The following is a 25,591-nucleotide window of genomic DNA, read 5'->3' as shown; positions in this document are numbered from 1 at the left end:
ACGCCCCCAACAGTGCGGTGACGTCAAGATCACGTGATTCACACATTTCTTGGCCCTGCGTTCGTCGCTCCTCCAACGATACGCGAGTTTTTGTTGCTAGATGTGGCAAGTTTTTCAAACGCTAACGTTTAACTTCTTAGATGTTAGAAAAGTCAGAAAAGCTAAACATGTAGCGTTGAGTATTGCGGGTTAATCATTGACCACTTTTTTTTTATATACAGTAGTTGCAAAATCAATATGATACACATTATAAAAACTCAGTTTTATGTAAAAAAAAAAAAAAAAATCACCACTATTGTAAGCTGCCAAACAATGACGCAGTTTTTTTAGTACACACGCTTTATCAGATGACACAGTTAACAAGTGTTATGTAAACACGGAAGTGGGTTTCTGCCTGTGCCCCCTCCTACCTTCCATTCCGCTAACGCCTGTCTGCCATTTTTCCAATCCAAAAATTGCAATTGCGGTTTGCCGATCACTCCCATCATCAACACCCCCTCCAAATAGAAAAAAACCTCCATCATCCAATTAAAAAATAAAAACAGTTAATCAACAATTTAATCGCTTGAAAATATATTTAAAGTGACATTACATAAAACAGAATTCAAATTTGACCACATGTCATCTGTTCCATACACTCCAAGATAAAAGGATGATTTTGCTGAGCTTAATTTTCTAGATAATGCCTTTTGGGAGGGAATTAAAAAACATTAAACTTGCATTTCCTGGCTAATAGCCTAACAGGGTGATATTGTCACTTTGCAATGTGGTACTTGAATGGAAAGGCATCCTAGAATGCTTTGCTCAACCATGTGCAAGTGATTTATTGCTTCAAAACATATTTAAAAAGCAACAACACACACGTCTCGTAACCCTGTTAGTCGCGAAACATCAATTTTCAGTCCACAATGGCCTGTGTCCTGCATGTTTTCCAAAGTATTACCTACGGTGAAAGGTGATGCAAACGATGACGATTACAATGACGAATTAGTATCAATCATAACTACTGTTCCGTCCATTTTAGTCGGTTGTGTTTAAAAAATATTGTCATTCAGCACTTCATTGGTAAAACATTGGACATTCCCTAAGAATCAACTAACCACCTACACTATAAATAGCAGCAAAACAATTCATACTTCCTCATTGGTGACTTTAGAAGACCTTTTTTCTTATCTAAAAAAATAAACAAATATACAATACTGCATACATGAATTCAGAGCCTATTATATATGTACATATATATTGTAGACAAATACACAGACTTGTGATCTTAATAGATTTTCCTTTATTTCCAACGTTTTTAAACACATTGTAAAACACAAGGCAAAATACCTTGCACTTGAATTTTGTCAGCTGACATTAAAAGGTTCAAGTTCCTAAGTTTCCTTATCAAAGTGGTCAAGTATATATATAAAAAAAGGTAACGTTTAAGAGTCTGAAACAAAAATGACAAATCTACACAAGTTAGTGCTACTGTTCCACACATACTTTGTTCTTTATACAAATTGTAAAATCTACAGCATGCTCTTGATACATTGTTGTGAACCTAAACAATACACAGCACAAAAATAAATGGTTTATTGTAAGCTTCCATAATAAATACATAAATAGCATAATTTAAAAGGCACATTAGGATAAGGTTAAAGAGTCATTTTTATCTTTGCTGAGCTTGCTTGATGTGCATTTCATAAGTGAGGAAGAAGAGTGCTTTTTCCCCAGTTCCAGTCTCAGCTATTTATCTCAACTGTTATGGAAAACAGATGTACAACACTCAAAGAATACTGGGTCTTCAGATTAAATTTTATGATGAGCCTAAAACATACTCTTTACCAGTGGATTACTTTTCTAAACCCAACGTTTCAGTCGTTTTTGCACAACTTACCCTTGTTAGAGTGGCAAAATTCATGAGTGTTTGACTCCTTCCTGTTGCACATTCGCAACCTGGTACTGACACTAAACTCACTGAGAACCCCATGTTATTAGCCACATGACGATGTACAATTGATCATGAGCTTTTGTCCCTCTTTGGAAAATAAAACACCATTGAACTTGTTAACAGCACAAATAAGACTGTTTCAATTGAAGATCCCCTGTCAGGGTTATAGTGCATTTCTGGTTTATCTTCAATTTTTTCCATGTCCAATGTCTCAAACCTTTTGTAAAGTGTACAAACTTAAGTGGAAACTAGAGGGGGGCTGTCTGCATAGATTCAAGACGATACAAATTGTGAAAAATGCACCATGAGCAACTCACTCATATCCATACACATTTTGGTATTCGAAGTACTGTAAAGGGGAAGACACTTGATCATAAGACACGAATGAGGTTGGGAACACTTACAGAATATTTATATACAAAAATTAGTAATGAGGTTCAGTTAGTCTGCTTTAGTTAACATTCAATCATTTTACTGATGTATAAATATTAAATAATGACAAAAATACTGTTCTAATTTGAATAAAATACAGCATTTGTTTGCACGTCCTGTGATTTTCTTCATTTTTCAAGTTAAAAGTTTGTGAGGAGAACCCTCGTACAGTAACTTTAACCCCATTTGCATGGGGCGGTGACCTCTCGAGCGCCCGTCAACTAGGCCATTTTCTTTTCACTGCATGCGATCTGTCTGCAGCTGCTGAGGCTGGTACTGGCTGAAGGCGGCGGCGGCTGCGGCGGCTCCCGGGGTGGCTGCGGCGGCAAGCGGCTGCTGAACCGTGTAGCCGTAGCCGGCTGTGGCCATGTAGCCCGCGGGGGCCGGGGAGGCCGCGTACGGATACTGCTCGTATGCGGCGGCAGCTGCTGCGGCAGCGGTGGCAGCTGCCGCCGAGTACTGAGCGTAAGCGGCTCCAGTGTAGTCTAGGTATGGCGAGGTGGCTGCTGCAGCCGCCGCGGCAGCTGTCGCCGTGGCACTTGAGGGCTGCACGTGAGGGATCACCATACTGGGTTGGACAAAGGCCTGAGGGTAGACATAGTGAGCCGGGATCCTGTAGAACACAAACATGGCTGGTGTCAAAGGTAAACCGCAGCGAGTAATCCAGGTGCCACAAATACCTCAATCCAGTCCTCAGAACACAGCAAATCCATTCATTAACAACTGGGGGGGAGAAAAAACCCTACCTCGATAAGTTAAGCAGAAAAAAAACACAAGCGCTATAAAAGCACCCAAATCTTGAAGTCAACCCGGCACCACACCCCACGACCTAGCGACAAAATGCGCGCCGACCGCATGTCACCACAACCTCAAGAAAGTGGGCATCGTTGTGCCCACGTCATCACGCCAACAGCACACGCACAGGCATGCCCACACATGTTAGGAGGTCCTTAAACACAACAAAAACAATCAACTGCAAACAAGTCCACTTCACTGCTATGGAAACTGCAAAATGTAGGGGCGGGACTAGCATCTGGAGAATTGGAACAGTTTTATTGATTGAGAAACATACAATGAACCCTTGAGGTACCGTCTTTTATTATTGATGACCAAACACGTGGAACACTTGAGTCACGGCAAACTGATTCGACAGTTAAGTGAATAGTTGTCAGGATAACAAAATATGAGATTAAGATCTATAATTAATCTAATTAATTTGATTTTAACCTCATTTAAATACATTTTACACAAAGCCTCACCCTTTTTTTTAATTTAGACAAATTGTGCTTTTGTGGCAGATCAAAAGATTGATATAAAACATAAAAGTACCTTCAGTCATTTCTCTTTCTTTAACAGATGCAGTTGTAACCATTTACCTACTGCAGTATTAGAAACAAGTCCCAAGTGCTGCCTCCAAACATTTGTTCTGATCATCTGTGCTATTTTCTTTTGTCAATCAACAAATAATTCAAACATAACATTAAAATGAATCATTGCCAATAGCCCTATACTGTCCGTCCCAGACTCGCTGAAACAAGAGGTTTTCTCGAGTAGTGTTTGGCAAAGAGCTTTGCTATGGTTTACCACATTTGCCTCTCCATTGCTATCGTTAGCTGTGGCTGCAGTTACACCTGGGCGTTTTGCATTTATGTGGCGGTCTAAACCAGAACTGCTTTGCAAAGAATGGATATCATGCTACCATTCTCAAAGGTGCTGTCAGGGCATTTTCGAAAGTTAAATGAACTCTTTATCAAACTGATGACTATCAGATGCTTTTACAATTTCCCTGCCTTCTGCCCCTGATCTTGCCCTCCCACCCTCAACATGAGCCAATCAGATTATACCAAACACAATAACAGCCAATCAGTGTCCACTTCAAGGTGTGACCGTTTTCCAACCCTCAACAGCTCAAGCATCAGAAGCCTGATGCACAAAATTGGATCTAATCATATACAAAAAGCATAGTTAGAATAATATTAGATGATTGTTATTTGACTTTGACTTTAATTAATTGCCATTAATATGTTAATCTAATTCTAATGTTCATGTGTCATGCTGTCATTTATATAGTGGCACCATAAAAATGATTATGTGGACAGTTGGAAGCCCACAAAAAAGAAAACATGAGACACATTCGAGTTAATGCTTAAGATCAGAGGTGGGCAAAGTAAGTACAGTACATATTAAGTACAGCACCAGTCAAAAGTTTAGAAACACCTCCAAATACTAACCGATTTCTAACTACTTAACTCATTCAATGTCAGCCATTTTACAACCTTCCTTCATTCTAATGTTTGAAAACAAGTAAATAAATATGTACCTAGCAATGAATTCTAGACTCTTGAAAAATATTTTAAAAATACTTCTTTGGGATTGAATGAGTTAAGAGGTCAAGAAATACAAACTATGAATTCTTGAAATGTTACTTCAGGGCATAAATATGCCATAAATCAAGGTCATAAATATTCCACACCATAAAGATGACTAAGAAAATATCGAGATGTGCAAGGCTATTATCTGGGCAAAAGGTGCAAACTAAGAAAAATCAAAATGATAAAAAAAAAAAACATGAATTTATGGAAGTATTAATGCGTAAGTATTGAGCTATAATTCAGCATTTTTTTTTTCCGTTATAAAAAAAATGGAACAGGCATGTGGCTTGGGTTGTTTCTAAAATGATGACTGGTATTGTATAGATATTTGAACTTTGGTTTTATTTATTTATTTTATCCACCTACCCCTTAGAATGCACACTGATCTGAAGTGCTGCAAGTATAGAAGCCATATCACGTGACATCACATGACATCACGCATGGATAAGATTCGACCTTAAGTGGTCTTGGTTGATTTAAAGGTGTAATTTTATAAAAAGTAAAAATTTGTGTGATATCGATGGACTCCACTGATTCCAGGAGAAGGGGACCAAGAGTAAATTTGGCTTTACGATGAACTTGTTGCCACTCATAAAATATAGTGACGAGCAGGTGTGAAGGGGTTATATCTATTCCTCATTTAAACATAGAGGCCCCACACACACCAAGCTACACATGCCAACATGATTGACAAGAGAGGCTGGAGGCAAGGCTATTTTTGCCCCCCCCTGTCATGTCTAAAGGACGTGCTGAGCTCTTTCAGTAACACATGGCAGGGCCCGCAACAACCGGGGCGACTCATCTGCGCCACTTGGCCGTCTCCGATCTCACGGGTAGTAAAAAAGATCAGATTAGCAAATAATCGTCCGATTATTCTTGGAATCGGTAAACAACAGTCATATTTATATACCTTAAAAATTGGCAGTTATTCAAAAGGAATTACATCGCAAAAGATTTATTTCTAATAGATGGCACAAAATCGCCAATTAATAATTCAGTGACTGCAAGGAGGCCACCTTGTAACGAGTTGTAACAAAGGTTCACCCAAAAAAATTGTATGTTTTGAGAGGCAACATGAGGCATTATCTTTGAATAAGTGGAACTGATCATTTTATAGGTATAGGAATGTTTTCTGTAGCATTAGTTCAATATCAGTGGCATTTATTTCGTGCTGTCATTTACAGTAATTACAAAATAGTAATTTAATGTCAGTGAGTTGTTACATTCTTTATTTTTGTCTCAAGTTGTCTGGCCAGTTATGCCTTCTAGAAGTCATGGAGGTCTTTACCTTTGCATCTCTAAAGGGCATGGCAAAAAATGTTGTGCCGTGGCAAAAAGGCTTTATTTTACAATTACATAAATATTTTTGTTGAAACTCTAAAAACAGAATGCAAGTAGTTGCAGGAGATAAGTTATTAAAATTGAAATACTGTCCCGTCTTCTGAGTGCTGCTCAGTTAGTGGTTATTTTTAAAATCAGTGTTCAGCGAACAACAACCCTGAGTGTGTAAAGTCTAACCTTAAGTGCATATTTTACATTATTCTGGGATAGCAGCTTAGTTATTGTAGCTAGAACGAAAATCTTTTTTACATATTATAACGGTAGGTGGCTTTTTTTGTATCAATTACACACTACTGCGATTTGCATCAATAAACACCGTGATGACATCGTGGGTTTACAATTTCGACTTCTGACAGACTTACTGAGCGGACTTATTCTTGCGCAATTTCTGGACAGTGATTAATGTTGATTTTCGATCACTGCGTAATTCTTGTATTGTCATTATTGTTAACTTTATTAGTACCATTGATGCCTATAGATGTCAAAAATCCCTTTTAAAAAGGCATTGACAGCTATATAACTCAAAAATCCATTGGGATTAATGAGTTAATATAAAATGATTTTTCAAAGGAATGCAAGGGGGGGTGTCACTTGTATTGGGAGTTAACAAAACCTTTTTGGCACTACTTCTGATTGACCAGTTATAAAAATCAACTATTGCCCTTGACCACAACTGTTTTAATAGTCGAGCTATTCAAGAGGAGCCTGTGCGAGCTTTGATGCATATTTTGCGGTTATTCCAGTGGAGAGCTAAATAAAGGCTCTTTGTAAGTCACCAGGACACATGGGTAATTTGCAGCATAGGACCAAAAGGCTTCCACCTGTTGTCCACAGCTGAGTGGCGATGCCTGTGCTATGCATTATTAACAGCTCTACTCCTATTTTCCATCCGAATTTGAGAGGCCGCGGAGATCATTGTAGCAGACAGCTGCTGCTTGTGAGGCGCTCGGGTCTCGTGTCACCAGCCCCAGAACATTTGTCTGTTGACCTACAGAGGTCTACAGTTGGTGGAGTTAAATTCCGCTCAGGATTGTAGGCGTACGACTGAACGCCAAGCATTGGGTTAATTGAAAGAAAATAAAAATCCCACATGCAGGCCAAATGTTTGTTTTGTTGCAAGGAATCCAATTGTGAGCTCATCAGAATCCGTGTTTTTTTTGTTTTTTCTCCATTCACAACAAAACATGATCATCTTAATGTTAACTAAAAAACTCGAAGGGAGGCGGAATAAACAGCAAGCTAGAGGACAAATTAAAGAGTCAACACCCCGTTGCAAAGTTATACCATCCTAGCAAAACTCACTCAAATCGGGAACAAAGATGAACTCCCCAGCCCCATATAGTTGTAGAAATGAGCACACAAGTTAAGCTGAACACCACATCATACTGAAAACAAGGCACACACCAATCTATGTGCTATGAAAAAAAAACATCAAAAATAAAGACACCCATGCATCTAGTCACCATTTCAGCTCGTTTGTGTATGTTTACAGGTAACACTTTAGCGCTCTGCCCAATAGTAGACTCAGCTATTCCTCAAACCACCATCTGCTATTTTAACCGTTACCGAGCCTGTCAGATCAGAGAGAGACACAGACAACATGAAGTCAATCCAGCAGTTGGCTAAGGAGGGGGAGGGGGTATGGGGGACACATGTTCAATTCCGTCACAGTCAACACCGAGAGGAGCACTCAACATATCTCACATGTCCTCATTCATCAGGGTTTAAACAGGTGATAGGCATAATAAAAATGTCATGATAAAGTGACTGTCCTGTTTTTGAGGGGGGACAGATTGAGCAACATACCCATAAGGCCTTTGGATGAAAGCTGGGTGGATCTGAGGCATGCCAAATGCAAAGCCTAGAAAGAACATAACAGGTTAAAAAAGATATCCAACAACAAGTTCCTGTAAGAAAAATAGGACATTTTCTTTTTGTGTGGTGTCTAACAAACTTCATTGCACATTGAATTTCACCTTAATGGATGTGCAAATGTGTGCAAAAATTACAATATACACTCCTCTTAAAAAAATTTAGACACACAGACAATAGAAAAGTCAGACAGGGTGCTTTCCATGAAAAAAATTGTTGTGGATGACACTTCAAAAGCTAAAGGTTCCCTTTAAAAATAAAATAAAATAAAATCTTTATTGTTGAAAGAAAAAGATTATTCTTTATTTTTACTCTATTGCGGCAGCAAATGAGTTAAGTGACACAAAATATTTGAATATTAGCCTATATACTGCATCTGTAAAACTATTCTGTCATACAACATACAAATACAAAAATAAGAGTAAACAATGAGCCCTTCTCACCAGGCTGTATGACCCTAGGCTTGGCTCCTAAGTAGGCCAGATTGACATTGGCCTTCCTGCCATCTATAATGGGGTTGGGGTCCTTGCAGGCTCGGTCAGCAGATGCCCGGTCTGCCATGGTCACCTGTGGGAAGATAATAATAGTCTAAAAAACAAAACAAAAAACAAACAAAAAAAACACTAAAGAAAACTAAAGAAGCTTAAATCCATCATCACTTAGGGATGGGACCGAATAGTTGGGGTCTTTTTGATCAAAGTGTATTCTTATAATTTTGTTTTGTTTGCTTATAATTAGTTTGACCATTTAGAATGCTGTATTGTCAGTGATCTGAAAATAAATGTCGGAAGCCACAAAGTACAAATAATCAATACTGTACTTGGATTATTTGTATTTATTTGTAATCCCTAACAAACTAATCTGCCTCCTACTGCACGCATAAACAAAATCTTGAACTTTTTTTTTTGCACTACATGATATTCTGCACTATGTTATTAGCACCATTGTCTCTGTTGTTTATTGCTATTTATTGCTCAATAATGTAGTCTGCTGCTTTGGGAAGTGAACAGAATAAGAATTTCATTGTATAGTACAACTATACATATGACAATAAATCTCTTGAATTTAGATATCTGTACTTATATTTTTCTCAACTGTACTTCCTACTCCTTATTATGAACACAGTTAAAAAAAAAGCGTGGAGTAAATAGAAAAAATTAAGATCAACCGGCATTGCATGAGTGTTGAGATTGGGGACCTGATGTGAGCATTTAAGACAATATATTTGAAGATATTCCTCGATCGTAGCCTGACATTTTTTATGACAATAACAGCTCTAAGAATGATTTAAGGGTATTTTTTTTTGTTGCCAAAACAAACAAAACAGCATTTAAAAAATAAGAAAAACAAAACACATACAGTAAGAAAGGCGCACCATATTCTTTGCTTTTTGGTATCATTGAAGAATTGAGCTCTTTTTTTAAAAAAAAAATTTCTGTGCGTTTTTTTTCTCATACCGAAATATCAATTTATATCGTCGTGTCATTTAGATTTTTTATGAACTGAAATTCAATAAAAATACGATCGTACATTTGCTAAAGATTTAAGATTCTAAATAAAATGAATCAATGACAGCTTCTTTTTTTTAACACAGATATCTGCACTTGCACTGAGTGTGAGTGCTTGTACTGTCATCAACATGTCACACATTGGAGGCAACGCTGCCGGTAGCACGTGCTCCAGGAACGTTACAAAACAAAACGCCAACTTTTTTGTAGTGATCACTTACAAATCCATAACCTCTGGACTTCCCCGTCTGTCGATCCGTGATGACCACAGCCTCTTCGATGTCCCCAAAGACCTCGAAGTATTTCCTGAGACTCGAGTCTGTTGTGTGGTAAGGGAGACCTCCAACGAAGATCTTCGTGAAGGTGGTGTCTTTTTGAGCCGAATGCATAGTTGATTGAGTTAACGGGGTTAAATGGGTTAAAAGTTAAATGGAAGGGGAAAAAATGCAATTGGGAGCTAAGGCGAGCGTCTGAGTGGCAGGAGAGCGTATGAATGTGTGGAGTGTGGCTGGGACAGGACAAGTTTGTCCTCCGGTCGCTTGAAGGGAGGAGGAGGAGGAAGAGGACACCTGTTAGTTCGTCCTCCACTTGTCAGAGTGTGTTACACGTAAATGTAACTCCACCCAAGTGGCGAGCATCACTCTAGAACTACTTCACAGCAGCTGAAGTGCGAAGAAAGTGCCCCAAAAATGAACGTGAAATGCGCTAATGTTGTTTATTACATTGTGGGTTGTTGAGGGGGTTGAAGTGAGGTGGCACTTGTGCGTTAAGCGCCCCCTGTTGGTTGGAGGTGGTCAGAGGTGTTTTCCTCTTTGGATTGGGGTGTAACAGGTGTGAGGGTTTGGAGGTGTGGTTCGAGGTGACGTCGGCGCACCTTCGTACGTTCTCTAATCTACAGGTTGCACAGACGTAATGATGACTTATGAGGTTTATTTAAGTCAGCTACAGAGGACACACACAGCCATGTTGGCCATAGTATGCCAAACCTACACATTGTAAGGAAATAAATCCATGATAATCTAAACGCAAATTACAGTAAAAATTTCCAGTGTTGTGCAGTAAAAAAAACGGTCTTGTCATACTATAATAACGAAACAAACGGCGTTAAATTTGTGAGTTGGATTTGAAAATGAGTGGTTCACTTTATTTTTTGGCAAGCTTACTTTATTTTTATTTTTTGTGAAAACTGAATTGATTTCCGAATTTTGATTTGATACAAATTAGTTTTGGTGATTGAAGCCTAATCAAATAAATACTAAAATTATCTGCAATTTGCCTCCATGTCTTTGTTTTGGATCTTAGCGTGAGCAGTCCAAACCAGCAAGACCTTTGCTGAGCACTGCACTACTGAATTAGAAACACTGTCCTACATTTATGATATAATTTATAATACAAATTCCAAATTCCTGCATAAAGGTATTTTCAGTTTGTAGTTTCTCACTGCTGCAGTATTTCTAGTAATGCGCGGTCTATATAGTTTTTTTTTTGTGTGTGTCAAGATCTATTCTTTGTGCTAGGATGCTTAGAGGCTTCAAAATCAGCAGAGTTGATTTTGAAGCCTCAAAATCAGCTGTGCTGACTGATGCAATGAATACTATTTCTCCCAAATGCGTTGTGCTCATCAACGTTACATGACTGTTTTGTGATTGCAGGTTTAAGGAGACTCATTTTTAATAGCTAAATTTAGATTCAGACAGACAGGCTTCAGACTGGCTTCTGGCCGTATCATGTTTTATATGTGTTGAGGCATGAAGATATTTGGAAAGGTCGCACAGGGAAAGCACAAGTATGGACACTAAAAATGAGTGAGTCATAGTGTAACACTGCAAGGATGACCAAATAGAATGCAGTCATTGTTGATGTTAAAGTGAGGTTTTGCTTCTACTTTTGTTTAGATGCTAGCTTGTAAGACTACTACGCAACACAAGGAAGCACAAAACAATCTTTTAAACAAGAAGAGTAAGAACATATAAATTTAGATTTTAAGTTTGAATTTGTATTAATGCAAAAATGTTGGCAAGTGAGATGGCAGTTCAACACATTGTTTAATGAAAAGCATGCTTCTAATCTAATAAAATTATTAATTGAAACTTTTTTCCAAGTATTTGGAGGTATATGGTAACTGTTTTGCATTGGGAAAAAACAATTTTGAGGTACAACACATGCTTTTCATTAAACAGTGGGTGTAGGAACATGAACTATGCTAAAAAATGTTAAAAGCAAAAATCAACAGAAAAGTCTACACAGCAGTTTGATTGTAGATGTTCTATTCTAGAACATTCTTTGTACCAATTAGAACTTTTTTGCGATACATCATAAATACAAATCTGTACATTATAATAGTGTAAATACTATTTTAGAAAAAAAAAACAATTGTATTTACATCTCCACAAAAGAGACAGCTGAAAGAATCGAGCTTCCATTTACAACTTGAACATTTACATCATAGATACATCACAACTTTGTGGTAGCTCGCCACATGTTCATACAGAACACCCTCATCCTCTCGTAATGTGACACCATTCATCACATTGTCATTCGATCCTAAATAGGACATAATGTATTATTGAGTACCTGCTAATAACATGTGGTATTGCGTATCAGTCAATCAACAAATATATTTCAATGAACAACACAATAGAAGTACAGAAAAAAAAGTTTGCACATCAGTCAAGCCAAATAAGGCTGGGTGGCATTCAAAAAGCCACTGGGCTTCATCATAAGAAACACAAAATTGTCACAGGTACACACATATTTTTTAAGGTTATGTGTCCACCTTTATGGAAGCAGGGTGATAAGGCATCCTCGTATCCAAATTCTGGATAAAGCCTATAAAATCCTCAAACCCAAGTGCTGAACACTCTACAAAATCTTCATATAGAGATGACATCATACTGCTTTCGCGTCCTCAGTCGAAAGCATGAGAACTCAACAGTTTGGTACGGGAGGCCGTCCCGATCGTCTTTTGAGTTTTTACAGTGCAAGCGTTTAAAAGAGCAAAATTTTCATGCTGGATGGCAATTGTTCCATCCACAGTGTTACAGTACTTCAACAGGATAATTCAAGAGTCACAAAGTGAAGGCAATGCAGGTTTTTCTTAATGGTCTTGAAGATATGTGGACATATTCTGTATGGACATGGCACTATATGTTACACACAAATATGCTGTATAAGCTGTGTTCTTTCACATACAGTATGTTCGAAAACATACAACTTTGTATGCTAACTTCAGGTTTTAAACATGGAAACCTTCCAGGGGAATAACTGGAATTTTAAGGAATACAGAATTTAAAATGCCATTGGATAATCATAACAGGATAATCTAAGTTAAAACAAAAAACAAAAAAAAAACATCTAAGATAGTTTTACCCTGTTGGTATCAAATAGTATATTAACTTACCTGAAAACCTGCTTAAGACAGTAAAGAGTTCACTTTTACGTTGTTCAATATTATGAAAGTTTGGATATTTTAGCCCAAATTTTTAGTTAGTGCCATCAGTTACAAAATTGCCAAATTCCTCAGTTGAACTTCCCATGGAAAGCTTCCACCTCTTTGCAATTTAACATCTAACAGCAGAACATCAGAACTCTTTGGTTGCCCCTGACATCATCAATGAAAATATCGAGGCTTATTGACAGTAGTACATTCTTAATCTTCATATCCCAGATTAAACATATGAGCCCCAGGGGATTATGATTATGACGCCATACAAAAATATGCTTAAGAAATTGAAGTGGATAATATTTCCATATGGACTCCCTGTTACGCATTTCACCTTATAAACACATCCATATGGAAAAATATGTGCATAACAAGCATGTGCATATTCAGTGATTAGCTTCATTAGAAAGTAATAGCCTAAAAAAGTCCAAATCACAATCTTGGCCAAAGAAGTCAAGCAGCGGCCCAGACTGTTTTATCTGAGGAGGGTGGTTGATTCGATGTCCATGGAGGGAGGGTCTCTGGCCAGACGAGACGGCTTCACAAAGACACCGTGGCCCGGGGGACATCGGAAGTACACTCTCCCCTGGACAGTACCGTTGTGCTTACCTGAGGAGGGGTTGCAACTATTATTTCAACAATTTTCACATCAATGAAATGACAAATGTTGACTCGATTTTTTTACTTTTTATTTTTTAGGGCTAATTTATTGCGGCTTTTATTAACTCATCGAATCCCAAATACATGTTTTTACATTTTTTTTCAAGAGTCTTGGACGTTCCATCTGTCCTTATAGATGAACTCCATAAAGACGTAAAAATATGTCTTTGGGGTTGAATGAGTATACTTTTAGCCATTTTCAGCAATAAAAAGTGATTAATTTCACAACTAAATTATCTTTCATGTACAATTAATACTTTTAATACATTTTTACTATTTGCAGTCATCTGAAAAATGACAGGCCACATTCAAGACTCGGGTAACAACCAATCACGACTCAGCTTACAAATATCACATGACCAAACCCAGAAAACAGGTAAATCACGATTGGCTGCGATTTCAGTACTTGTGATGTCATTTTCAGTCAAGTGCAAAATGTGTTTTTAAAGGTATAAATTGTGCGTGAAAATTAGTTTGGCTGCATAAAATGGCCAAATAAGCTTAGCATATATCTAAGCAATGACTATTTGAACACAAATAGCGGTGCAACACATTTAGACAGATGAACCCACCATTATGCACAGATAGGGATGAGTAAATCTTTTTATGCGATTGTGCAGTATTTCCTTTGTTAAAATTTCAATGACTCACCCACTGCTAGGTCCAGTTTGACACCAACCCAGATGCCCTTTGCAAATTCCACTCCTCCGACATAGTGGACGGTTCCTCGCCTCTTCCCCACCCACACCAGCTCCCCAGGCGCCATCCAATCAGGGAGCTGTGCTACAGGGGTGTTCTCATCCCCGCTGGAGTCACCAGAGGGCTCCGTACTGCTGGGGTTGGGGCTGGGACAGGGGCTCCCGTGGGGCACGTCTCCCTGGGCCGGTTCGCGGATCGGAGGGTCTCCTCCTCTGAGAGTCAGGGCTTTGGATAAGGTTGTAACAGTGGATGGTGACGGAGAGGTGGTAATTGAGGTTGGAGATGGGGCAATGGTGCAAATGACAGAGTTACTTGAAACAGGATATTTGTGTAAAGCAGCCGAGGCTTTGTCAGGATTGTTCATAATACTAGATACATCAGAAGAGTCGCATGGGTCACTCTTAGTCGTCTTCATTGTTGTGGCGCTCTCAACACTGCCTTGCTCCCATCCTTCTGCAAAATCACCCAAATCTTCTTCTGCAATAGTATCGTCAGCCCCTTTGAAGTCAGTGAACTCCTGACTGCAACTGAGATTGCAGTTTTCAGGCCGAGGAAAAGTTCTCTGCTCACCACATGTAACACTGATAGGTAAGAACGTAGGTGCGGTGAGCAGCTGCTGGTCTTCACTTCCAGCGGGAACACTTTTAATTTGCGCGTAGCCCTTCCCAGCATGACACCCGAGGATGTCTTGGGAATCTCTAGAGGTGCAGCTGAGATGATCGGAGCTCTCACTGGAACTGAAAGGTAGGTCGGACAGCGTGGCGTTGGAGGCGCTGTGGGAGAAGTAACCGCTGGTGCAGCTACTGGTGGTGGGACTGCGAGACACCTCCCGCCGCTCCTTCAAATCGGCGCGGCTCTCCAGGCTGGCGTTGTAGATGTCAAAGTTTGCAAAGTCTTCTGGGATATATGCCTGGAAGCCACCGTCTTGGTCTTGAAGGCTTCGGTCCTGATTGAGAGTCGCGTCCGCTGCAGTCTCCTCATCGGAGTCCTGCTGGACAATACCAGCAGACATTAGCTGAATGGAGCTTCATCCTTCATTCCAGCACTACTCTAACTGTTAATGTGGGCAGAATGTAATCATGCAACATGAAAGTGGATGGCTCGAGTCTGCTGTGGTGTTTCTTTTTAATGTATTCATTTATTTGTTTGCTGTTTGAGAGGCAGTCCCCATGTTATGTTTCATGAAATATGACAGTAAGAATTGTTGTTAATCTAATTTACTGACTTTTGCCCACACAAACACTTACATGAATTTTGTGAAGCTGTTGAAGTGAACGCTTAAAAGACAAAAGTGTTAAATAAGTTACCAACTGAAGTAGATTTAAAATGTTTTTAAAAAAATATATATATATTTCTTGCCATACCGTGCCCATGTGCCTGACTTCCACTAAGAGCAGCGTGTGTAGCACTTACAGCACCATGAGGCAGTGTGTGGCTGTGCTGTCTGCAGGTGGGGGTGGAGGTGGGGGTGGAAGGCTTGCAGTGGCCCTCGCTGCCTGCCCTGGATCTGCGCCAGGAGCAGGGAGGGGGGAGCAGTGCAGGGTTGTCCATACATGAGCGCATGCTCTGCGGATGGGTCAGAACAACAGCATAGACTTCACGCACACACACACACACATACACACATAGACAAACACATTGCATGCATGCATGCATGGAGCTGGGCAGGCCAATTACATAGTTAGTGGCATGCATTTCAATGCATTGCAGTGGAGCATGATGAAGCTATACAACCTATCATAAAAGTGTGGAAAACTTGAGTAAATTGCATGTGTGTTGATACGATGAATGACAAACATTTATGCACAGGGGTGACGATCACATTCAATGAGAATCTAACATGGGACATGCAACTCGTGTACTCTTGCCTCTTGTCCGAGCAGTGGACGGGCCTCCAGGACTTTCTTCACTTTGTTCTCCTCCTTGACAGGTAGCAGGGACTTGAGGAACTTGGATGGCTGAGGTGAAAGCAGCTTGAAGGGACTGGAGTTAAAGAATGTGGGACTCTCTGGAACTAACCCTGTGTAGAGACATTATGTGATTGCACTACCTAACGCATTCAAACCCAAAAACATATTACCTTTAAAAGAAAAAAAAAAAAAAGCCTAGAAATTCTTTACCAGATGTTTGGCTAAAGGATAGTCTATTATAGGATAGTTTAAATTGGCTGTTGAATTAAGAATTACAGTAAGTAATTATTTAAGTATAAAAGAAAAGGATTCCTTTACATACTTGATTCTGGTAGGTACTAAAAATTTATAGTAAGAGCATTTCACACATCACTATCATATTTATTCACAAATTCCCTCATGTTTACCTGGTCCGTCCTTGTTTTTGACTGGTGTGCTACAAAGAGAGCCCTCCTGAGTATTGCAGCTGTCAATGTGATCACGGTGGTCCTAGAACCCATTATAAACAGTTGCTCAGATTATCTTAAAATATAAGATCACCTCTAAAAAGCAAGAAAGACACCATAAAAGTGCATTGTTTAAAACCACTGTAGCGGTAAAACATGTGATCAACACAGTGTTAATACATACTTCGCATACTCTGCGGTCTTCGTCCTCACAGCCAGTCAGGTCTGTTTTACTGCAGGAAGACTGGAGAGAAGGGAAAATATGTTAGGCACGACGTCTCAAAACTATTAGTTCCATGTGACCCATGCTGTGTAAAGGAGTAATGAGCTCATTACATGCTGTACATTTGGGGTGCTGAGGCTTCTTCTAAGATGTCTTCCCTTCATATTGAGTGCCTCCTTCACCGTCACAGCCTGTGGAAAAATATATATTTTTAATAATAGCTCACTGTGGGGATTTTGAATTGGGGTAAGAGGGGCACTTGATAACCATATCCAGCAGGTAGCTCTGTTTAAAAGACGCCTTGATTATTTTTCTATCAAATAAAAGTCATTCTGGGGCAAATTTATGATTATGCCTGACTATTGACTTGGACAATTGATTTAAATAGATGGCTGACTATACAGTATAAATTGGTGTATTGTGATATTTTATTTAAATTAATGCTATGAGATAAAGTGATAGGTTGCTGAAATTGGCCAAAATGAAGGAATCACTATTCCAAGCATCACTGGTTTATCTGCTAGTGGCTCTACTGTACCTGTCGCAGGCGCTCCAAGCTGATGATGTTCTCAACTTGCAGAACTCCCCGAGTATATTTCTCAATATAAGTTTCTCCATCCTGAGACTCCTCGCTGTCTGCACGAGCAGCCATGAGGGCCAAAGTCTCTCTCTCCTCTGGTTCCTCTGAGGCCTGAAATCACAAAAGGAGAAAAGGGGCTTCATTCCAAAAGACGTCTTTGAAATAATTAGAATGCATAGAGAACATGTTGCACCTTTGGTATGTTGGAAACAATCTCATAGGTTACACCACAGGAGTAGAGTGAGTTTTTCAGGGACATTCTCCTTTTGAGGCTCTGTGTGAAACTCTGTTTAAAAAGAGTCAGGTTAGGTGAACCAATTAAGTCATATATGAATGCTATGAATCAAAATGCCATTCCTGGCACAAAAACCTGCTTGTTGTAGATATTGACAGCGATTCTCTTGCGAAGCACCAGCTCCATTGAGGCAGGGTGGCTAAGCTGGACCGTGGCTTTGAGGATTAGATAGATACGCTCGTGAGGAGATGTGACCCGATTGAGATGAACGGAATCATGGATGGATGAGTCCCAGGAACATACTGCTGACACCTGAAAAATTGTATGAAACATGTTTCAAAACTTGAAAAATAAACATGGGATCTGTACCTAGTACCCTTGGCTGCAGGTGGACCTAATTATTTGAATCCGCCCACACAGATTCCAAGCATACACACACGTGCACGCACACACACACACACACACACACACACACAAACACACAATATATATATATATATATATATATATATATATATATATATATATATATATATATATATATATATATATATATATATATATATAAATGGATACTGTGTAATTTTTCGCATGCACCTGTGGGAGCTCTAGGGGCATTACGGTAAATACAGCACCTCCTCCTGTCCACAGCTTTAACAGACATGGCGACCTCCGGCTCCCCATTGTGATATTATTTAATAACTAGACCTAAAATTATATTTAAAACATACTGTTGATTGTTGAGAACACATTTATTTGCAAGCTTTTAAAATTTGTGATAATTTAATAATTTTTAATGAAAAAGGGTCCAAATCTTACACAGTGCCCCTTTAAGACATTCCTCGGTATCTTTAAATTATTAGATTAAAAACTCTAAATGTTTGATGAAGATGATAAAAACGGCTATTCTGACATAAATTCTGGGAGCCCTGGAAGCACATCCAGCTTGTTCAGGGGCCCTGCAAAGGGCGGAGTCACGTTGGTTCAAATGAGGTCAAAAGGTGTCTTCCACGGAGAAAAGACTGGGGTGGGTGTAATGACATACTGTATGTCTACAGCACAGGGTACACTCTCTGCAGGGTTTTATAGTACGTATTTGGTTTGGGTCCGTAGATAGTTTATAAGTGTCATACGTGTGACGCCAGAACACTAGACAGCACACTATTAAAACGGCCAAGGAAATAGTTAAAAAAGAAAAAAACTTGAGGCTTGCCTCAAGCGACAGTCTGCTGCTATTATCAATACGAGTAGATGCGAACTGCAGTTCTATCTTTGAACACAAGAAGGCAGTAAATACATAGTAATTCTCACCTCCTCTTCACTATGCTTGATGATGGGGAGATAAAAGAACTGGCTACCATGCTCCTTGGGTAGGATCGAGTTCACGCCTGCAGCATTTGGGCCCGTCAGCTGCTCATTCACTGTCAAATTATCAGCTGATGAAACAAAACATATCTGCATTAAGATTGTAAAATACATACTCATTAAGTACATCTGCACAGCTAATCAGATTACATTCAGTACTAACCATTCAGCCATTGACCAGCTATTCATATTTAGCACATATTACCCGTACATTAAATAAGAAGCAATGAATCATATTATCTCTACCAACTTATGTTTGTTTTGTAGGCCAAATCCTGTCACTCCTTGTTGTAATTTTATTTCCAGATGTCTTTTACTCACCATTCAAATCAAGGAAGAGGACTGGGATATGAGCTTCCATTCCAGCACACGGGGTCCTACAGGAAGAAGTTATATAAATAAAAGAGCAATTGAATCTGACATGAATAAGGTGGAATAAACAACACATTGTATACCAATCAGCAGGAGCTCCTGGAATGCCACTTCCTGGTGCAGGTACTAGCACAGCGTTTCTCTCCTCGGTCAGGCCGACCCATTGTTCCACCAGGCGGGCTTCACGCTCAATGTCTTCCTCAGACTTTTCTGGATGTATAGAGACAGAAGGTGAAAGTTAACAGTAGTTCTAACATTTAGTTGCGTTCTGTTCTGTTGCGTTCTGGATCTTTTTACATTTACCTTGCATATTTATTGACTTAGTTACAAGCTGTAATGCTGCTTGGATCATGTCAATTTTTTTTACATAGTATTTACGTTGCAATCTGTTGCCATTTTTAAATGTAAGCATGATCAGGATTTACAGTACAGAGCCAAATTGTACTGTGGCTAACCAAAATATAAGACAATGGAGAGTAGAACACAAAAAGCCTTTTAGCACATGTGTTTACTTTGTCATGTTGCAACAAAGATGTCACACTATTTATGTAGTTTATACAAAAGGGTGCGCCATCCCACATCTGGGGGTAGAGAATGCGCTTCGAAGCATGTTTTTAATATATTTTCAAGTATATTCAAATGTACTTTAAACTAAGTTCAAATATACTTGCAAAATATGTACTTATGTCCATTCAGCGTTTGTTTTTTTCCAAAGGATGCCACAGGGTATGTGCATGCATACATAATATTACTTGCTTGCAAATACGTTTGAACAGTCAAACAGTCAAAAATACTGACTCAACATTGGCAGTTTCAGACTTTCATAGGTAGGTTAAGTTGTGAACTGGAAGGTTGAAGGTTCCAAACCCATCTTCCAACCATGTATATTTCATACAAGAATATTTTATTCAGTAAACTGTAGAAGATCGAAAAGGAAATTTGCCAGTAATATAAAAAAGGGAAAAAAGTGCTGCTGTGCAAATTCTACTGAAGAACATTGACAGTATTTGTACGCCATTCTATTTATTATTTATTACAAGGATATCCATTTTGAAATCATACCATAGCTGTTATGCGTGATATGGAGTGCACTAAAAAGGGTCTTTTTTAACACATTCATTGACATTAGCGGTTATAGATCCATTTTAAGTTGGCTGACTAAGAACATTAACTCGTTCACTACCATTGGAAGCTACATAAATAAAATCAATTTGAACAAAGCTGTCAGCTGAGGAGTTAATGAGCTTTTTTGACTCACCATGCTTATTTATGATCTTCTTGATTTGTTCATCGAGATACTCCCGTCGTTTGATTAAGGCCTCAGACCATCGCACTCTCACACAGTTGAGGTCTTCCTCCTAGAAAACATCAATAAGTATCAATGCAGGTTGGGCATTGTGAAGTAAACTGCATGTTGCTAGGGTTACCATAGGAAGGCAAATGTGCACCTAATGGGAGGGGCTGCATCTGCACTTTTAGCCCACCATTGTTAATACTGTATTCCATACACAATAAAAAAAAGTGCTGGAGATGACTTTCCACACCAAACATTTGTACCTAGCTAAAATGATTAAAGTTGGCTTGTAAAAACACACACACACCGTATTTTTTGGACAATAAACGGTACCAGATTATAAACTGCACCCACAATAATTTAACAGTCTATTTTTGTGATGTAAAGGCTGCACTGGACTATAAGTCACAGGTTGTAACATCTGATATTTAAGCAGATAGATGGCACATAGAGAGGTTTTTTGGATTTATTTAAAACCTCTGGTTACAACATCATCATGACTGCAACAGATCAAATATACCAGCATGTCAGAGATAAGGGCAGCACCAACATATTTACATTACACAGACACACTTAGATTATTAGAATACTGCACCAACACAACAATAACACACCTACTTGTGTTTACTGGTGGAGTGTGCCCCTCTGGTAGTGAAAAAATAGCAGTTCAAACTCAAAATCAATACTTTGCTCGCGTCTTCTTATTTCTCCCATTGTTTACGGGGAGATTGCCCCTGGAGGCTTGCAAAAAAGACATCAGCCCAGCTGCACTGGACTATAAACTGCAGGGTTCAAAGCATGACAAAAAAGTAATGGCTTATAGTCCGAAAATTGCAGTATATACCTAAACAAAATTTTCGACTCACACATTGATGCACAAATGTCGCAGCCACCTCAACATCTTGTGGCAAATTATCCATTAAAAAGTTATGAGAAACCAATTCAAAACCAAGACACATTACACCTCTGACATCCGTGTACATCTTGCATGCAAAGTGTCAGTCATGCAAAACCAGTGTTTGGATGAGCACGTTTTGTTACTGCAGTAGAGGCAAGCAATCAGCATTAGTCTGCATATGTACTCAGCGGCGGGTGGGGTTGTGTTTGACTGCCAAAGAATGGTCGCTATGATGTTATTATAGCACTGTGTGTGTTTCGTTTAATAAAGCAACTTTGCTTTTTTGGTCTTGTTTTCTTTTAGGCAGGAGAGGCACAGCCCTCTTCCTCTTCCCTCGCTGGCCCTCAAGCAAGGGGCAAGATTGCAAACACGTGACACTTCATGCTGCGGGGTGCGTTACAATAGGATGAGGGTACCTGATAACTATCCATATCGTCTTGCACCTCTCTCTGGCAGGAGAGAACACACACCGTCAGATGTTTATGTGTGTGTGTGTGTCTGTGTGTAATTATGTGGAGGGGGTTTCTATCAACTCAAAACAATTTATAGCTCATGCAACATTCCTTACAGAAATACATTTATTGAAGTGGACTGCACTTCTGTACTTGTATATTTTGAACAAAAAAAAACCCAAAACAATTCTTGTGCATTACTTCAACCATTAAAAGAGGAAGCCTAGCCTTATCTTTTTTTTTTTAATTTAATTCTTAAAGGGGAAGCCATGTAATTTTTTAGTCCACATACTGTACAGTATTGTGTAATATATGTGTAATATAATTGTGTAATATTACCATATTAACCCATATGCTAATGGGTTAGCATATGAACCTAACTGGGGTGAAATGATCACTGTTCCCAAATTCTTTTATTTTAACCTTTTTCATCATTTTAGTGTCATGTACTTATCCAGTAAAAATTGGTTTCACAGACCTGGTAGGTATCAAGGGGTCTCTGCAATTTGGAGGAACGTAGTGTCACACATCCTATGGAGACGGACAACATGGCCTCCACCAGCAGAGGCAGAGTTCCCGAATTTTGGACCGGCTTCACGGTGACCTGCAGCCTCCTCGAATGGCCCTGCGTGGACGGATCAACCTCAGTGTGGTGCTTCGAAATGCCTTTTTTTTTTTTTTTTTTTTTTAAACATAATTACACGAGTCACAATGTTTTCAGTTTTTCCCCGACCTGCCGCAGTTGGAAGACTCCTCCCGTACTGATGTCTTTTCCAGGATGCAGTTCCACAGCGGCGTAGTCTCCCTGTTCATTGAGCTCCTGGATGGAAACCCACAGCTCGATCCTGCGTGACACCTCGGTCCACCTTCGTGGAACCAGCAAAGTTAGGAATCTGTACGCATCCGTCCGTGTTTATCCATCAGCGTTAACTCAACTCGTACATACCTGTCTCGGAGCGTTTGAGTCTTGGCTTCCAGTGCGTCTAACTCCCACCGAGCATGTCCGTTCCCAGCACAGCAATGACCCCATACTTCTATTGCCAATGCTCCATCTGATATGAACTCCAGAAAGTCATCTGTCACATGTACAACATAGTCCTGAAAGTAAAAAAAAAATAAAAAATCAACAACACTGAGGCTTTACTTGATTTCACAAACAGTGCTCATGTTGATATAGCACACTTGAAGATCTCTGCCAAGGCTCAAACATTCTGCACCTGCAAAATCACTGACAAACAAGTCAGGTGAAGTAAAAAAAAAAAAAAAAAAAAAAAAAAAAAGGTATTTCTCACCTTGCAGTGGTCAAACTGGACGGTGAACTGTGCGTCTGGGCTCCGAGGGGAAGGTCTGTCCGGGCTAACCATTGGAGGGGCCACCGTGGGTTCGCCATGTTCCCAAAAGGTGTACTGACAGAAGACAAAGTTGGACAGGTTGAGGGGCAGCCCCGTCGCCTCCCTGATGCGGACCTGTAATGGGAAACGCATTCACACAGTATGAAGCCTACATACTTTGGTGCAGAGGTACTTCAATACTCAAGTATATTCAGTCGTAACTCAATGAACTTGAGCAATTGTGTCTTGAGATCAGAGTGACAAGACCAATGATTTTTTTGAAAACAGATTGAAATTAGATTCCTCAAAGTAAACACCTTTTTTCTCCTCAGATAACAGCTTTACATATCTTGATAAATTTTAAGCTTTATGATGTGGAAGATGAGCTGGAAAGGCTTTCGGTTCATAGCTCTGCATTATCAAGAGTAAATACATTGACTTTATATTATATATAATATATTATATACTATATTGACTTCTTAATGTTTTTGAGACCATTTGAAGATGTTGTCAAACTTTTGACTGGTGATGTACAGTATATACCCATTCAAAAAAATCCTGAGAAATGTTTGAACAAGCTAAAACTCCTAACTAGTAAATTGGCACTCATAAATCACGGTGTCTCTACACAAGTCATGTGGTTCTTTTTAAAAACATGTGGCCTTTACCCTGATAATGAGCCTCTTGGCCATATGGACAATTTCTCCGTTGGTGTCCAAGACCTCATAGCAGCTACTCTCACTGGAGTTCTCGGAGGAGTCGTCTCCTCCGCAAAGGCGCTCGGGTACGGCACCACTGACCCGCATCAGCTCCACATGCAGCCTGCCTGCTAACTGCATGTGCACACAAAATCACATCTCCATTAAAAAAAAACAAAACAAAACCAAAAAAAACATGTTTAAGGCTGTTAACGCTGGCATTCTCTTACCTCCCCCTGTTGGCTGATGATGGGAACAGCATATTGCAGTTTGACATCATGGAAGAGGCACTCCAGAAAAATGTTGGCCACTCCTATTAGGTTGTGGTTCTCTTGTGCGTCATAAAATGGGTCACAGTGTTTACCATTTGTCTTACTATACTGTAAACAAACACACACAAAAAAACAATTTCCATGAAAACCCTTTTTACGCTCCCGTTTTCTGTTTCTTACCACTTCCTCTGAGCCTTCCCTCCAGTCTCTATAGTGGTCTCTCATGTCCACCAGCTTGTTCTCCAGCTTCTCAATAGTCCACACCTGAGTTCCCCTCCCTTTCCTGCGCACTTGAATGGCTGGCTCACTCACTATGGCTCCACGCTGGATGAAAACAAACACCTTAGCGACACTAGGACTAGGGCACATACTTTGCATGATTGGCAGCGGTTAAGCCAGCTCACCTTGCGGTTCGCGCTGAGGTTGGCTGCAGGAATCTGAAGAGTGACCTGATAGTCGGTCAGTTTGCTCATCTCCTCTGCCAAAAAGTTGGCCTCTCGCACCAGGGTGTTGGCTTTCAGAACCTGCTCCCTGAGCCGAGAAAGACTCTGTCGGAAGAGTTCGTCCCTGATGCACACAAACACGCAAAGAGAAAACATTTATTCAAGAGGAAACAAGGAAGGCTACATTGTCTTTTACAACTAATGCAATACAAAGATGTACTCTATGTACAACACAACAATGCAAGAGAACAAGTTTAAAATCTTGTACGTCACAGCAGTACAAGTACAGATGTAGCACAGGTCAAATCGAGTCTTGACAACTGAGCTACACTTCCCATGTTTTTATCATTTTATTACCACAAAGAAAATTAACTATAATGACAATGGACCGAGAAGAAATATGCTTTTGACAGTATCACGCATACTGATAAGTTTTAATTGCTGATGCGGGTCAATCTGTTTTTTAAATGTTTCGGAAAATAGAATGTGTTGTACACGATTAGTGTGATTCAATGCCCAGTAATGCGTATGCGTGCTTCTGTATATGATTACTCCAGACATGGTGTCATAAATGATCATATTATGAGGGGTATTTATTCCAGTCGTTGTGTGGTTACATATGCATAACCATCCATCTATTGTTGAAACGAAAATAAATAACCCTGGATGTGCACTTTCACAAGGAAGCATTTTATGCGTTCTTCCTTGGCTCACCTCTCAGAATTTCTGATAAAGTTGCGTAAATATATTTGATCTTCAAGACGAAACTGCATTACTTAAAAGTCCTACTTACAAAAAACATGTCCATAT

At 39.5% G+C, this 25,591-nt stretch overlaps 2 protein-coding genes across 7 annotated transcripts in view; both read right to left on the bottom strand.

Moving 5' to 3' along the window:
- Nucleotides 1-1,471: 1,471 nt before the first annotated feature.
- LOC148425424 (RNA-binding protein 24-like) lies at nucleotides 1,472-10,271 on the bottom strand. The gene is made up of 4 exons (XM_088411987.1): nucleotides 9,683-10,271; nucleotides 8,397-8,520; nucleotides 7,888-7,942; nucleotides 1,472-2,981 (listed from the first exon to the last, which is right to left on the bottom strand). Exons 1-4 carry the CDS (start codon nucleotides 9,848-9,850, stop codon nucleotides 2,606-2,608), a joined length of 723 nt encoding a protein of 240 aa, XP_088268113.1. The 5' UTR covers nucleotides 9,851-10,271; the 3' UTR covers nucleotides 1,472-2,605.
- A 1,440-nt stretch (nucleotides 10,272-11,711) lies between these two features.
- The window catches only part of LOC148425423 (kinesin-like protein KIF13A), a 46,587-nt gene continuing 32,707 nt past the window's right edge, over nucleotides 11,712-25,591 (bottom strand). The window contains exons 18-40 of one of the 6 annotated variants that reach the window (XM_088410181.1): nucleotides 24,743-24,905; nucleotides 24,519-24,662; nucleotides 24,297-24,446; nucleotides 24,037-24,201; nucleotides 23,330-23,503; nucleotides 22,984-23,135; nucleotides 22,771-22,903; nucleotides 22,516-22,662; nucleotides 22,002-22,034; nucleotides 20,652-20,751; nucleotides 19,477-19,603; nucleotides 19,343-19,398; nucleotides 18,968-19,092; nucleotides 17,792-17,968; nucleotides 17,615-17,707; nucleotides 17,380-17,532; nucleotides 16,955-17,032; nucleotides 16,803-16,862; nucleotides 16,580-16,661; nucleotides 16,131-16,282; nucleotides 15,676-15,828; nucleotides 14,215-15,253; nucleotides 11,712-13,512 (exon numbers count right to left, since the gene is read on the bottom strand). In XM_088410181.1, coding sequence (XP_088266307.1) covers nucleotides 13,379-13,512; nucleotides 14,215-15,253; nucleotides 15,676-15,828; nucleotides 16,131-16,282; nucleotides 16,580-16,661; nucleotides 16,803-16,862; nucleotides 16,955-17,032; nucleotides 17,380-17,532; nucleotides 17,615-17,707; nucleotides 17,792-17,968; nucleotides 18,968-19,092; nucleotides 19,343-19,398; nucleotides 19,477-19,603; nucleotides 20,652-20,751; nucleotides 22,002-22,034; nucleotides 22,516-22,662; nucleotides 22,771-22,903; nucleotides 22,984-23,135; nucleotides 23,330-23,503; nucleotides 24,037-24,201; nucleotides 24,297-24,446; nucleotides 24,519-24,662; nucleotides 24,743-24,905 — 3,790 coding nt within the window. In that variant the 3' untranslated portion in view covers nucleotides 11,712-13,378. Of the gene's footprint in view, nucleotides 13,513-14,214; nucleotides 15,254-15,675; nucleotides 15,829-16,130; nucleotides 16,283-16,579; nucleotides 16,662-16,802; nucleotides 16,863-16,954; nucleotides 17,033-17,379; nucleotides 17,533-17,614; nucleotides 17,708-17,791; nucleotides 17,969-18,967; nucleotides 19,093-19,342; nucleotides 19,399-19,476; nucleotides 19,604-20,651; nucleotides 20,752-22,001; nucleotides 22,035-22,515; nucleotides 22,663-22,770; nucleotides 22,904-22,983; nucleotides 23,136-23,329; nucleotides 23,504-24,036; nucleotides 24,202-24,296; nucleotides 24,663-24,742; nucleotides 24,906-25,591 lie in introns of all 6 variants that reach the window. The other 5 variants (XM_088410182.1, XM_088410179.1, XM_088410180.1 and 2 more) reach the window with 5 other exon arrangements.

This window comes from Hippichthys cyanospilos, chromosome 3, assembly GCF_059441005.1.
Source record: "Hippichthys cyanospilos isolate Australia breed blue-spotted pipefish chromosome 3, RoL_Hcya_1.0, whole genome shotgun sequence".
Lineage (NCBI taxonomy): Eukaryota > Metazoa > Chordata > Actinopteri > Syngnathiformes > Syngnathidae > Hippichthys > Hippichthys cyanospilos.
Note: the sequence above shows the minus strand (reverse complement) of the source record. Positions and strands in the feature narration are given on the sequence as shown.